This window comes from Petromyzon marinus, chromosome 84 (assembly GCF_048934315.1).
Source record: "Petromyzon marinus isolate PM22_M1 ecotype Great Lakes invasive population chromosome 84, UKy_Petmar_22M1.pri1.0, whole genome shotgun sequence".
In the NCBI taxonomy this organism is placed as follows: domain Eukaryota; kingdom Metazoa; phylum Chordata; class Hyperoartia; order Petromyzontiformes; family Petromyzontidae; genus Petromyzon; species Petromyzon marinus.
Window position 1 is genome coordinate 4,078,182 of NC_133749.1, and position 14,648 is coordinate 4,092,829.

Sequence of the window (14,648 nt, forward strand, 5' to 3'; positions counted from 1 at the left end):
CCACTACTATCATGATGATGCTAGCTGTGATAATGATGGTTGTGCTGATGGTGATGATATCCGTAATGATGATGGCTGTGATGGTGATGATAGCCGTGATAATGCTAGCCATGATGACGCTTGAAATGGTGGTGGTGATGATGGTATCCGTGATGATGATTGTGGTGGCGATGATCGCTGCATTGATAATGGCTGTGATGGTGGTGATGATGACAGCTGTGATGATTATGATGGTTGTGATGGTGATGATGGAGATTGTGATGGTGTTGATGATAGCTGTGATGATGATCGTGATGGTAGTGATGATGATATCCGTGCTGATATAAGGTGGTGGTGATGGTTGTGATGGTGGTGATGATGGCTGTGATGATGATGGTTGTGATGGCGGTGATAATAGCTGTGCTGATGATCGTGATGGTAGTGATGGTGGTGATATCTGTGATGATATAAGGTGATGATGATGGCTGTGATGGTGATGGTGATTGTGATGATGGTAGTTGTGGTGATGATAATGATCTTCGTGATGATGGATATGATGATTATAGTGGGTGTGATGGTGATGATGGTGGTGATGATGGTGGTGATGATGGTGGTTGTGATAATGGTGATGATGATTGTGGTAATGATGATGGTGGTGGTTGTGATGATGATAATGATAACCGTGATGGTGATGATGGCTCTGATGGTGGTGATGATGGCTGTGATGGTGATGATGGCTGTGATGGTGATGATGGTGGTGATGATATCCGCGATGATGGTGATGGTTGTGGTGATGATGATGGCTCTGATGGTGATGATGGCTGTGATGGTGATGATGGCTGTGATGGTGATGATGGCTGTGATGGTGATGATGGTGGTGATGATATCCGCGATGATGGTGATGGTTGTGGTGATGATGATGGCTCTGATGGTGATGATGATGGTGGTGGTGATGGTGGCTCTGATGATAATTATATCCGTGATGATGATGGCTGTGATGGTGGTGATGATGACTGTGGTGATGATGATGGTGGTGGCTGTGATGATGATATTAACTGTGATGATGATGGTGACTCTGATGGTGATGATGATGGTGGTGATGTTGGTGATGATGATGATGTTATCCGTAATGATGATTGTGATGATGATGATGGTGGTTGTGATGATGATAATGACGGTGGTTGTGATGGTGATGATAATGATATCCGTGATGGTGATGATAATGGTTGTGATGATGATGATGATAATGACGGTGGTTGCGATGGTAATGATAATGACATCCGTGATGGTGATGCTGATGATGATAATGGTTGTGATGATGATGATGATAATGACGGTGGTTGTGACCGTGATGACAATGACATCCGTGATGGTGATGACGATGGCTATGATGCTGCGGTATTTTTAGCCCATATCTAATGACCACGTGCTCGGCATTATCTGTGCGCGTGATGCTGCGTTGTATCCCGCCTGCTCACACTAACCACTCACCCCAACCCCCCCGTGCCTACACCACAGTGTTACTCACCACGAGACAAAGATCCCCCGTGTAGCCTCTAACAGACAGCCGGGGGCAAGTGCTGTCAGTCGCGAGTAGCAGCAGCAGCAGCGGCAGTAGCAAGCGAGGTCTCTTGACCGAAAGGCAGCTGTGGTATACGCAGAGTGGGTGGGTGGGTGGCTGGCTGGCTGGCCTGCACCACGCCCCGACTCAGATAGGGGTGTAGTGGATTGTGCCTGAGTAGTCTGTCTGTGGGTGAGTATGTCTGTGTGTGTGTGTGTCTGTGAGGCTGTGTGTCTATGTGAGTGTGTGTGTCTGTGTGTGTGTGAGTCTGTGTGTGTCTGTGAGTCTTTGTGTCTATGTGAGTGTGTGTGTCTGTGTGTGTGTCTGTGTGTGTGTGTGCCTGTGAGTATATATTTACGCGAGTGGTTGTGTCTATGTGAGTGTGTGTGTGTGTCTCTGCGAGTATGTGTGTGTGTGTCTGTGAGTCTTTGTTTCTATGTGAGTGTGTGTGTGTCTCTGCGAGTATGTGTGTGTGTGTCTGTGAGTCTTTGTGTCTATGTGAGTGTGTGTGTGTCTCTGCGTGTGTGTGTGTCTGTGAGTCTTTGTGTCTATGTGAGTGTGTGTGTCTGTGTGTGTGAGTCTGTGTGTCTGTGAGTCTTTGTCTTTGTGTCTATGTGAGTGTGTGTCTGTGTGTGTGTCTGTGTGTGTGAGTCTGTGTGTCTGTGAGTCTTTGTGTCTATGTGAGTGTGCCTGAGTCTGTCTGTGTGTGAGTATGTCTGTCTGTGTGTGTGTGTGCCTGTGAGTATATATTTACGCGAGTGTTTGTGTCTATGTGAGTGTGTGTGTCTCTGCGTGTGTGTGTGTGTCTGTGAGTCTTTGTGTCTATGTGAGTGTGTGTGTCTGAGTGTTTGTCTTTGTGTCTATGTGAGTGTGTGTCTGTGAGTGTGTGTGTCTGTGAGTGTGTGTGAGTGTGTGAGTGTGTGTCTGTGAGTGTGTGTGTCTGTGAGTGTGTAAGTCTCTGCGTGTGTGAGTGTGTGTCTGTGAGTGTGTGAGTCTATATGTGTGTGAGTCTATATGTGAGTGTGTGTGTCTGTGAGTGTTTGTATTTGTGTCTATGTGAGTCTATATGTGAGTGTCTGTGTGTGTGTCTATGTGTCTATGTGAGTCTATATGTGAGTGTGTGTGTCTGTGAGTCTTTGTGTCTATGTGTCTATGTGAGTCTATATGTGAGTGTGTGTGTCACTGTGTGTGTCACTGTGTGTGTGTCTGTGTGGGGAGCGATAGTGTAGTGGTTAGCGCTACGCTGCGCTATGAACCTGGCGACCCGGGTTCAATTCCCGCTCACGGCCAACACCAGTGACGATTATCTGAACCGGTCCCGGGCCTCCCCTAGGTCGACTCAGCCTCAAATGAGTACCTGGTGCGGTGTGTAAACATTGCCACTAGGGAGACAAAGGCGGTCGGGCGTGGTGCTGGCCACCCACCCCCTCGTGTACCGTTCCGGCCTTCATAGGTGCTCGCTAACAGCACTTGCCCCTACAGTCTGTTAAGGCTATACGGGGGATCTTTGTCTGTGAGTGTGTGTGTCTATGTGAGTGTGTGTCTATGTGAGTGTGTGTCTATGTGAGTGTGTGTCTATGTGAGTGTGTGTCTATGTGAGTGTGTGTCTATGTGAGTGTGTGTCTGTGAGTCTTTGTCTTTGTGTCTATGTGAGTCTATAAGTGTGAGCGTGTGAGCGTGTGTCTATGTGAGTGTGTGAGTGTCTGTGTCTGTGAGTGTGTGTGTCTGTGAGTCTTTGTCTTTGTGTCTATGTGAGTGTGCCTGAGGAGTCTGTCTGTGTGTGTGAGTATGTCTGTCTGTGTGTGCTTGTGAGTATATATTTACGCGAGTGTTTGTGTCTATGTGAGTGTGAGTGTGTGTGTCTGTGTGTGTGTGAGTGTTTGTCTTTGTGTCTATGTGAGTCTATATGTGAGTGTTTGTGTCTATGTGAGTGTTTGTGTCTATGTGAGTGTGTGTGTCTGTGTGTGTGTGAGTGTGTGTGTCTGTGAGTGTTTGTCTTTGTGTCTATGTGAGTCTATATGTGAGTGTGTGTGTCTGTGAGTCTTTGTGTCTATGTGGATGTGTAAGTCTCTGTGTGTGAGTGTGTGTGTCTATGTGAGTCCAAATGTGAGTGTGTGTGTCTGTGAGTGTGTTAGTCTATATGTGTGAGTGTGAGTCTATAAGTGTGTGTGTCTGTGTGTGTGTGTCTATGTGAGTGTGTGTCTGTGAGTGTGAGTCTATATGTGAGTGTGTGTGTCTGTGAGTGTGTTAGTCTATGTGTGAGTGTGAGTGTATAAGTGAGTGTGTGTGTCTGTGTGTGTTTGTGTCTATGTGAGCGTGTGTGTCTGCGTGTGTGAGTGTGTGTGAGTGTGTGTCTGTGAGTGTGTGTGTTAGTCTCTATGTGTGTGTTAGTCTCTATGTGTGTGAGTGAGTCTCTATGTGTGTGTGAGTGAGTCTCTATGTGTGTGTGAGTGAGTCTCTATGAGTGTGTGTGTGTGTTAGTCTCTATGTGTGTGTAAGTCTCTATGTGTGTGTGAGTGAGTCTCTATGAGTGTGTGTGTGTTATTCTTTATGTGTGTGTGTGAGTGAGTCTCTATGTGTGTGTGAGTGAGTCTCTATGTGTGTGTGTGAGTCTGTGTCTATGTGTGTGTGTGTGTGAGTCTCTATGTGTGTGTGTGAGTCTGTCTATGTGTGTGTGTGTTATTCTTGATGTGTGTGTGTGAGTGAGTCTCTATGAGTGTGTGTGTTATTCTTTATGTGTGTGTGAGTCTCTATGTGTGTGTGTGAGTGAGTCTGTGTCTATGTGTGTGTGTGAGTGAGTCTCTATGAGTGTGTGTGTGTGTTAGTCTCTATGTGTGTGTTAGTCTCTATGAGTGTGTGTGTGTTATTCTTTATGTGTTTGTGAGTGAGTCTCTATGAGTGTGAGTCTGTGTCTATGTGAGTGTGTGTGAGTCTGTGTGTGTCTGTGTGTGTGAGTCTGTGTGTGTGTCTATGTGTGTGAGTCTGTGTGTCTGTGTGTGTGTGAGTCTGTGTCTATGTGTGTGTGAGTGAGTCTCTATGAGTGTGTGTGTGTTAGTCTTTATGTGTGTGTGTGAGTGAGTCTCTATGTGTGTGTGTGAGTCTGTGTCTATGTGTGTGTGTGAGTGAGTCTCTATGTGTGTGTGTGAGTCTGTCTATGTGTGTGTGTGTGAGTGAGTCTCTATGTCTGTGTGTGTGTTATTCTTTGTGTGTGTGAGTGAGTCTCTATGTGTGTGTGTGAGTGAGTCTCTATGTGTGTGTGTTATTCTTTATGTGTGTGTGAGTGAGTCTATATGTGTGTGTGTGAGTGAGTCTCTATGAGTGTGTGTTATTCTTTATGTGTGTGTGAGTGAGTCTCTATGAGTGTGTGTGAGTCTCTATGTGTGTGTGTGAGTGAGTCTCTATGTGTGTGTGAGTGAGTCTCTATGTGTGTGTGTGTGAGTGAGTCTCTATGTGTGTGAGTGAGTCTCTATGTGTGTGTGAGTGAGTCTCTATGTGTGTGAGTCTCTATGAGTGTGTGTGTGTGTATGTTAGTCTCTATGAGTGTGTGTGTGAGTGAGTCTCTATGTGTGTGAGTGAGTCTCTATGAGTGTGTGTGTGTGCTAGTCTTTATGTGTGTGTGAGTGAGTCTCTATGTGTGTGTGAGTCTCTATGAGTGTGTGTTATTCTTTATGTGTGTGTGAGTCTCTATGTGTGTGTGTGAGTGAGTCTGTGTCTATATGTGTGTGTGTGTGAGTGAGTCTCTATGTGTGTGTGTGAGTGAGTCTCTATGAGTGTGTCTGAGTCTCTATGTGTGTGTGTGAGTGAGTCTATATGTGTGTGTGAGTGAGTCTCTATGTGTGTGCGTGAGTGAGTCTCTATGTGTGTGTGTTAGTGTCTATGTGTGTGTGTGAGTGAGTCTCTATGTGTGTGTGTGAGTCTCTATGTGTGTGTGTGTGAGTCTCTATGTGTGTGTGAGTGAGTCTCTATGAGTGTGTGTGAGTCTCTATGAGTGTGTGAGTCTCTATGTGTGTGTGTGAGTCTCTATGTGTGTGTGTGTGAGTCTCTATGTGTGAGTGAGTCTCTATGAGTGTGTGTGAGAGAGTCTCTATGAGTGAGTCTCTATGTGTGAGTGAGTCTCTATGTGTGAGTGAGTCTCTATGAGTGTGTGTGAGTCTCTATGTGTGTGTGTTATTCTCTATGTGTGTGTGAGTGAGTCTCTATGAGTGAGTCTCTATGTGTGTGTGTGTTATTCTCTATGTGTGTGTGAGTGAGTCTCTATGAGTGAGTCTCTATGTGTGAGTGAGTCTCTATGTGTGAGTGAGTCTCTATGTGTGTGAGTGAGTCTCTATGTGTGAGTGAGTCTCTATGTGTGAGTCTCTATGTGTGAGTGAGTCTCTATGTGTGAGTGAGTCTCTATGAGTGTGTGTGTTATTCTCTATATGTGTGAGTGAGTCTCTATGTGTGTGTGAGTCTCTATGTGTGTGTGTGAGTGAGTCTCTATGAGTGTGTGTGTGTTATTCTCTGTGTGTGTGTTAGTCTCTATGTGTGTGTGAGTGAGTCTCTATGTGTGTGTTATTCTCTATGTGTTATTCTCTCTGTGTGTGTGAGTCTCTATGTGTGTGTTATTCTCTATGTGTGTGTGAGTGAGTCTCTATGAGTGAGTCTCTATGAGTGTGTGTTATTCTCTATGAGTGTGTGAGTGAGTCTCTATGAGTGTGTTAGTCTCTATGAGTGTGTGTGTTAGTCTCTATGTGTGTGTGTGAGTCTCTATGAGTGAGTCTCTCTATGTGAGTGTGTGTGTGAGTCTCTATGAGTGTGTGTGTGAGTCTCTATGAGTGTGTGTGTGAGTCTCTATGAGTGTGTGTGTTATTCTCTATGTGTGTGTGTGTGAGTCTCTATGAGTGTGTGTTATTCTTTATGAGTGTGTGTGTGTGAGTCTCTATGTGTGTGTGAGTCTCTATGTGTGTGTGAGTCTCTATGTGTGAGTGAGTCTCTATGAGTGTGTTAGTCTCTATGAGTGTGTGAGTCTCTATGTGTGTGTGAGTCTCTATGAGTGTGTTATTCTCTATGTGTGTGTGTGAGTGAATCTCTATGTGTGTGTTATTCTCTATGAGTGAGTGTGAGTCTGTGTCTATGAGTGTGTGTTATTCTCTATGTGTGTGTGGGAGTGAGTCTCTATGTGTGAGTCTCTATGAGTGTGTGTGTGAGTGAGTCTCTATGAGTGAGTCTCTATGAGTGTGTGTTATTCTTTATGTGTGTGTGTTATTCTCTATGTGTGTGTGAGTGAGTCTCTATGAGTGTGTGTGAGTGAGTCTCTATGAGTGTGTTATTCTCTGTGTGTGTGTGTGAGTCTCTATGAGTGAGTATCTATGTGTGTGTGTTAGTCTCTATGTGTGTGAGTGAGTCTCTATGTGTGTGAGTGAGTCTCTATGAGTCTCTATGTGTGTGTGTTATTCTCTATGAGTGTGTGTGAGTCTCTATGTGTGTGTTATTCTCTATGAGTGAGTCTCTATGTGTGAGTGAGGCTCTATGAGTGAGTCTCTATGTGTGTGTGTGTCTCTATGTGAGTGTGTGTGTTATTCTCTATGAGTGTGAGTGAGTCTCTATGCGAGTCTACGGTAGTGTAGTGGTTAGTGCCCTGCGCTGCGAACCCGGCAACTCGAGTTCAACTCCCGCCACCACCACCGATGATACCTGAACCGGTCTGCTGGTTCTCCCCTGGGTCGACTCAACCTCAAATGAGTACCTGGTTCTGCGTAGCAAAACATCGACACGAGGGAGACAAAGGCGGTCGGGTGGGGGTGCTCCTGGCCACCCACCCCCTCGTGTTCCGTCCCGACTCTCATAGGCGCTAACAGCACTTGCCCCGACAGCCTGTTAAAGGCTATGCCGTGGGGGGGAGGATCTTTGTCTTTGTCTCTGAGCGGGTGAGTGAGTGGGTGAGTGGGTGAGTGAGTGAGTGAGCGAGCGGGTGAGTGGGTGAGTGATTGAGTGAGTGGGTGAGTGGGTGAGTGAGTGGGTGAGTGAGTGAGTGAGTGGGTGAGTGAGTGAGTGAGCGAACGAGCGGGTGAGTGAGTGAGTGGGTGAGTGAGTGAGTGGGCGGGTGAGTGAGTGAGTGGGCGGGTGAGTGAGTGAGCGGGTGAGTGAGTGAGTGAGCAGGCGGGTGAGTGAGTGGGTGAGCGGGTGAGTGAGCGGGTGAGTGAGTGAGTGAGTGGGTGAGTGAGTGAGTGGGCGGGTGAGTGAGTGAGCGGGTGAGTGAGTGAGTGAGCAGGCGGGTGAGTGAGTGAGTGAGTGGATAAGTGAGTGAGTGAGCGGGTGAGTGAGTGAGCGGGTGAGTGAGTGGGCGGGTGAGTGAGTGAGTGAGTAGGTGAGTGAGTGAGTGGGTGAGTGAGCGAGCGAGTGAGCGAGCGAGTGAGTGAGTGAGTGGGTGAGTGGGTGAGTGAGTGAGTGAGTGGGCGGGTGAGTGAGTGAGTGAGTGGATAAGTGAGTGAGTGAGCGGGTGAGTGAGTGAGCGGGTGAGTGAGTGGGCGGGTGAGTGAGTGGGCGGGTGAGTGAGTGGGCGGGTGAGTGAGTGGGCGGGTGAGTGAGTGAGTGAGTAGGTGAGTGAGTGAGTGGGTGAGTGGGTGAGTGAGTGAGTGGGTGAGCGGGTGAGTGAGTGGGTGAGTGAGTGCGTGAGTGGGCGGGTGAGTGAGTGAGTGGGTGAGTGAGTGAGCGAGTGAGTGCGTGGGTGAGCGGGTGAGTGAGTGAGTGAGCGGGTAAGTGAGTGATTGAGCGGGTGAGTGAGTGGGTGAGTGAGTGAGTGAGCGGGTGAGTGAGTGGGTGAGTGAGTGCGTGAGTGGGCGGGTGAGTGAGTGAGTGGGTGAGTGAGTGAGCGAGTGAGTGCGTGGGTGAGCGGGTGAGTGAGTGAGTGAGCGGGTAAGTGAGTGAGTGAGCGGGTGAGTGAGTGAGTGAGCGGGTGAGTGAGTGAGTTAGTGAGTGAGTGAGTGGGTGAGTGAGCGGGTGAGTGAGTGAGTGAGTTAGTGAGTGACTGGGTGAGTGAGCGGGTGAGTGAGTGAGTGAGCGGGTGAGTGAGTGAGTGAGCGGGTGAGTGAGCGGGTGAGTCAGTGAGTGGGTGAGTGAGTGGGTGAGTGAGCGAGTGAGTGGGTGAGTGAGTGAGTGAGTGGGTGAGTGAGCGACTGAGTGAGCGACTGAGTGAGTGAGTGAGCGGGTGAGTGAGCGACTGAGTGAGTGAGTGAGCGGGTGAGTGAGTGAGTGAGCGGGTGAGTGAGTGAGTGGGTGAGTGAGTGGGTGAGTGAGTGGGTGGGTGAGTAGGTGTGTGAGTGAGTGAGTGGGTGAGTGAGTGAGTGGGTGAGCGGGTGAGTGAGCGGGTGAGTGAGCGAGCGAGCGGGTGAGTGAGTGGGTGGGTGAGCGGGTGAGTGAGCGGGTGAGTGAGTGAGCGAGCGAGCGGGTGAGTGAGTGAGCGGGTGAGTGAGTGAGCGGGTGAGTGCGTGAGCGGGTGAGTGAGTGAGCGGGTGAGTGAGTGAGTGGGTGAGCGGGTGGGTGAGTGGGTGAGTGAGTGGGTGAGTGAGTGAGTGGGTAAGTGAGTGAGTGGGTGAGTGAGTGAGTGAGTGGGTGAGTGAGTGAGTGAGTGGGTGGTTGGGTGAGTAAGTGAGTGAGTGGGTGAGTGAGTGAGTGAGCGGGTGAGTGAGTGAGCGGGTGAGTGAGTGGGTGAGCGGGTGGGTGAGCGGGTGAGTGAGCGGGTGAGTGAGTGGATGAGCGGGTGAGTGAGTGAGTGGGTGAGTGAGTGAGTGGGTGAGTGAGTGAGTGGGTGAGTGAGTGAGTGGGTGAGTGAGTGAGTGAGTGGGTGAGTGAGTGAGTGGGTGGTTGGGTGAGTAAGTGAGTGAGTGGGTGAGTGAGTGAGTGAGTGGGTGAGTGAGTGAGTGAGTGGGTGAGTGAGTGAGTGAGTTGGTGAGTGAGTGAGTGGGTGAGTGAGTGAGTGAGTGGGTGAGTGAGTGAGTGGGTGAGTGAGTGAGTGGGTGAGTGAGTGAGTGGGTGAGTGAGTGAGTGAGTGGGTGGTTGGGTGAGTAAGTGAGTGAGTGGGTGAGTGAGTGGGTGAGTGAGTGGGTGAGTAAGTGAGCGGGTGAGTGAGTGAGTGAGCGAGCGGGTGAGTGGGTGATTGGGCGGATGGGTGGGTGAGTGAGTGGGTGGATGGGTGGGTGAGCGACTGAGTGGGTGGATGGGTGGGTGAGTGAGTGAGTGGGTGAGCGAGTGGATGAGCGAGTGGGTGAGCGAGTGAGTGGGCGGATGAGTGGGTGAGCGACTGACTGGGTGGATGGGTGGGTGAGCGATTGGGTGAGTGAGTGGGTGAGCGATTGGGTGAGTGAGTGATTTGGTGAATGAGTGAATGAGTGGTTGAATTGGTGAGTGAGTGAGCGAGCGAGTGGGCGGATGGGTGAGTGAATGGGTGAGTGAGCGAGCGGGTGGGTGGGTGAGTGAGTTGAGTGGATGGTTGAGTGAATCGGTGAGTGAGCGAGTGATTGGAGGCAATCTGTCTGTATCATTATGTGCGTCCGTGGCTCTATGTACCTGTCTCTGTGTACGTGTCTCTCGCTGTCTGTCTGTGTCCCTCTGTGCGTCTCTCACCCACCCACCCACTCGCTCACCCACTCACTCACTCGCTCAACCACTCGCTCAACCACTCGCCCATCCACTCGCTCACCCACTCGCTCGCCCACTCACCCACCCACCCACTCACTCACCCACTCGCTCACCCACCCACTCGCTCACCCACTCACCCACTCGCTCACCCACTCACCCAACCACCCACTCGCTCACTCGCTCACCCACTCGCTCAACCACTCACCCACCCACCTACTCGCTCACCCACTCGCTCACCCACTCACCCACCCACTCGCTCACCCACTCACTCACTCGCTCAACCACTCGCTCACCCACTCACTCACTCGCTCACCCACCCACCCACCCACTCGCTCACCCACTCACTCACTCGCTCAACCACTCGCTCACCCACCCACCCACTCGCTCACCCACCCACCCACTCGCTCACCTACTCACTCACCCACTCGCTCACCCACTCACCCACCCACTCGCTCACCCACTCACTCGCTCGCTCAACCACTCGCTCACCCACTCACCCACCCACCCACTCGCTCACCCACTCGCTCAACCACTCACCCACCCACCCACTCGCTCACCCACTCACTCACTCACTCGCTCAACCATCACCCACCCACTCGCTCACCCACTCACTCACCCACTCGCTCACCCACTCACCCACCCACTCACTCGCTCACCTACTCACTCACCCACTCGCTCACCCACTCGCTCACCCACTCGCTCACCCACTCGCTCAACCACTCGCCCACCCACTCGCTCACCCACTCACCCACCCACTCAGCCACCCACCCACTCGCTCACCCACTCGCTCAACCACTCACCCACCCACTCGCTCACCCACCCACCCACTCGCTCACCCACTCACCCACCCACTCACTGTGTGTGTATATGTGTGTGTGTATATGTGTGTGTGTAAATGTGTGTATATGGGGGAGTGATAGTGTAGTGGTTAGCGCTACGAAGTTCGATTTCCGCTCACGACCACCAACACCGCCGCTGATAGCGATCATCTGAACCGGTCCTGGTCATCCCCTAGAGCGACTCAGCCTCAAATGAGTACCTGGTGCGGTGTGTAGTAAACATCGCCACTGGGGAGACAAAGGCGGTCGGGCGTGGTGCTGGTCACCCACCCCCTCGTGTACCGTTCCGGCCTTCATAGGTGCTCGCTAACAGCACTTGCCCCTACAGTCCGTTAAGGCTACACGGGGGATCTTTGTGTGTCTCTGTCTCTCAATCTCTTTGTCTTCCGCAGTCTCCTCTCTCCACACTCTCTGTCTGTGTCCTTACTCTGTCTGTCTGTGTCTGTGTCTCTGTGTGTCTCTGTCTGTCTCTCTGTCTCTCTGTCTCTCTGTCTGTCTCTCTGTCTGTGTCTCTGTCTGTCTCTCTGTCTCTCTGTCTGTGTCTCTGTCTCTGTCTCTCTGTCTGTGTCTCTCTGTCTGTGTCTCTGTCTCTGTCTCTCTGTCTGTGTCTCTGTCTCTCTGTCTGTCTCTCTGTCTGTGTCTCTCTGTCTGTCTCTCTGTCTGTGTCTCTCTGTCTGTCTCTCGGTCTCTGTCTCTCTGTCTGTGTCTCTGTCGCTCTGTCTCTCTATCTGTCTCTCGGTCTCTGTCTCTCTGTGTCTCTGTCTGTGTCTCTGTCTCTCTGTCTCTCTGTCTGTCTCTCTGTCTGTGTCTCTGTCTGTGTCTCTCTGTCTCTCTGTCTCTGTCTCTCTGTCTGTGTCTGTGTCTCTCTGTCTGTGTCTCTCTGTCTCTGTCTCTCTGTCTGTGTCTCTGTCTCTCTGTCTCTTTGTCTCTCTGTCTCTCTGTCTGTGTCTGTGTCTCTCTGTCTGTCTCTCTGTGTCTCTGTCTCTCTGTCTCTGTCTCTCTGTCTGTGTCTCTCTGTCTCTCTGTCTCTGTGTCTCTCTGTCTGTGTGTCTCTCTCTGTCTCTTTGTCTATGTCTCTCTGTCTCTGTCTCTCTGTCTGTGTCTCACTCTCTCTGTCTGTCTCTCACTCTGTCTGTGTCTCACTCTCTCTGTGTCTCACTCTGTCTGTGTCTCACTCTCTCTCTGTCTGTGTCTCTCTGTCCGTGGCTCTCTGTCTGTGTCTCTCTCTGTCTGTGTCTCACTCTCTCTCTGTCTGTCTGTGTCTCTGTCTGTGCCTCTCTGTCCGTGTCTCTCTGTCTGTGTCTCTCTGTCTGTGTCTCTCTGTGTCTCACTCTCTCTCTGTCTGTCTGTGTCTCTCGGTGTCTCACTCTCTCTCTGTCTGTCTGTGTCTCTCTGTCCGTGGCTCTCTGTCTGTGTCTCTCTCTGTCTGTGTCTCACTCTCTCTCTGTCTGTCTGTGTCTCTGGCTGTGTCTCTGTCTGTGCCTCTCTGTCCGTGTCTCTCTGTCCGTGGCTCTCTGTCTGTGTCTCTCTGTCTGTGTCTCTCTGTGTCTCTCTCTCTGTCTGTCTGTGTCTCTGTGTGTGTCTCTCTGTCTGTCTGTGTCTCTGTCTGTGTCTCACTCTCTGTCTGTGTCTCTCTGTCTGTGTCTCACTCTCTCTCTGTCTGTCTGTGTCTCTGTCTGTGTCTCTCTGTCCGTGGCTCTCTGTCTGTGTCTCTCTGTCTGTGTCTCTCTGTCTGTGTCTCACTCTCTCTCTCTGTCTGTGTCTCTGTGTCTCACTCTCTCTCTCTGTCTGTGTCTCTGTGTGTGTCTCTCTGTCTGTCTGTCTGTGTCTCTGTCTGTGTCTCTCTGTCTGTGTCTCTCTGTCTGTGTCTCTCTCTGTCTGTCTGTGTCTCTGTCTGTGTCTCACTCTCTCTGTCTGTCTGTGTCTCTGTCTCTCTGTCTGTGTCTCTGTGTGTGTCTCTCTGTCTGTCTGTGTCTCTGTCTGTGTCTCACTCTCTCTCTGTCTGTCTGTGTCTCTGTGTGTCTCTCTGTCTGTCTGTGTCTCTGTCTGTGTCTCTGTCTGTGTCTCTGTCTGTGTCTCTCTGTCTGTCTGTGTCTCTCTGTCCGTGTCTCTCTGTCTGTGTCTCTCTGTCTGTCTCTGTCTGTGTCTCTCTGTCCGTGTCTCACTCTGTCTGTCTGTCTGTGTCTCTGTGTCTCACTCTCTCTGTCTGTCTGTGTCTCACTCTCTCTCTGTCTGTGTCTCTCTGTCTCTCTATCTCTGTCTCTGTCTGTGTGTCTCTCTCTCTGTCTGTCTGTGTCTCTGTCTGTGTCTCTGTCTGTGTCTCTCTGTCTGTGTTTCTCTGTCTGTGTCTCTCACCGTGTCGGTGTTTCCCCTCCCCACGTCCCGTGTCTCCTCCGCGTGCTTTTCTCAAAGAGCCGTGAAACTCCAACAGGAAACCACCAGCTCCCTGGGGAACCATCCCCCCTCCTCCCCCTCCATCCCTTCTCCTCCCCCTCCATCCCTCCTCCTCCTCCCCCTCCATCCCTCCTCCATGCCTCCTCCTCCTCCATCCCTCTTCCTCCTCCCCTCCTCCATCCCTCCTCCATCCCTCCATCCCTCCTCCTCCTCCATCCCTCTTCCTCCTCCCCTCCTCCATCCCTCCTCCTCCATCCCTCCTCCATCCCTCCATCCCTCCTCCATCCCTCCTCCTCCTCCTCCATCCTTCTTCCTCCTCCCCTCCTCCATCCCTCCTCCTCCATCCCTCCTCCATCCCTCTATCCCTCCTCCATCCCTCCTCCACCCCTCCTCCATGCCTCCTCCTCCTCCTCCTCCATCCCTCTTCCTCCTCCCCTCTCCCTCCTCCCCTCCTCCATCCCTCCATCCCTCCTCCATGCCTCCTACAATCTGACACAGCCCGATGCCTGACACAGCCCTAGCCCTGACTCAACCCTAGCCCTGACTCAACCCTAGCCCTGACTCAACCCTAGCCCTGACACAACCCTAGCCCTGACTCAACCCTAGCCCTGACTCAACCCTAGCCCTGACTCAACCCTAGCCCTGACACAACCCTAGCCCTGACACAGCCCTAGCCCTGACTCAACCCTAGCCCTGACTCAACCCTAGCCCTGACTCAACCCTAGCCCTGACTCAACCCTAGCCCTGACTCAACCCTAGCCCTGACTCAACCCTAGCCCTGACTCAACCCTAGCCCTGACACAGCCCTAGCCCTGACACAGCCCTAGCCCTGACTCAACCCTAGCCCTGACACAGCCCTGACACAACCCTAGCCCTGACACAACCCTAGCCCTGACACAACCCTAGCCCTGACACAACCCTGACTCAACCCTAGCCCTGACTCAACCCTAGCCCTGACACAGCCCTAGCCCTGACACAACCCTAGCCCTGACACAACCCTAGCCCTGACACAACCCTGACTCAACCCTAGCCCTGACTCAACCCTAGCCCTGACACAGCCCTAGCCCTGACACAACCCTAGCCCTGACACAACCCTAGCCCTGACACAACCCTAGCCCTGACACAACCCTGACTCAACCCTAGCCCTGACTCAACCCTAGCCCTGACACAACCCTAGCCCTGACTCAACCCTAGCCCTGACTCAACCCTAGCCCTGACACAGCCCTAGCCCTCACACAACCCTAGCCCTGACACAACCC

The 14,648-nt window shown here is 51.5% G+C and overlaps 1 protein-coding gene across 1 annotated transcript in view; it reads right to left on the reverse strand.

Moving 5' to 3' along the window:
* Positions 1 to 13,559, reverse strand: part of LOC142907903 (uncharacterized) — a 31,603-nt gene extending 18,044 nt beyond the window's left edge. Inside the window, exon 1 of the mRNA XM_076057816.1 lies at positions 13,351 to 13,559. Coding sequence (XP_075913931.1) covers positions 13,351 to 13,544 — 194 coding nt within the window. The 5' untranslated portion in view covers positions 13,545 to 13,559. The remainder of the gene's footprint in view (positions 1 to 13,350) is intronic.
* Between the last annotated feature and the right edge of the window lie 1,089 nt (positions 13,560 to 14,648).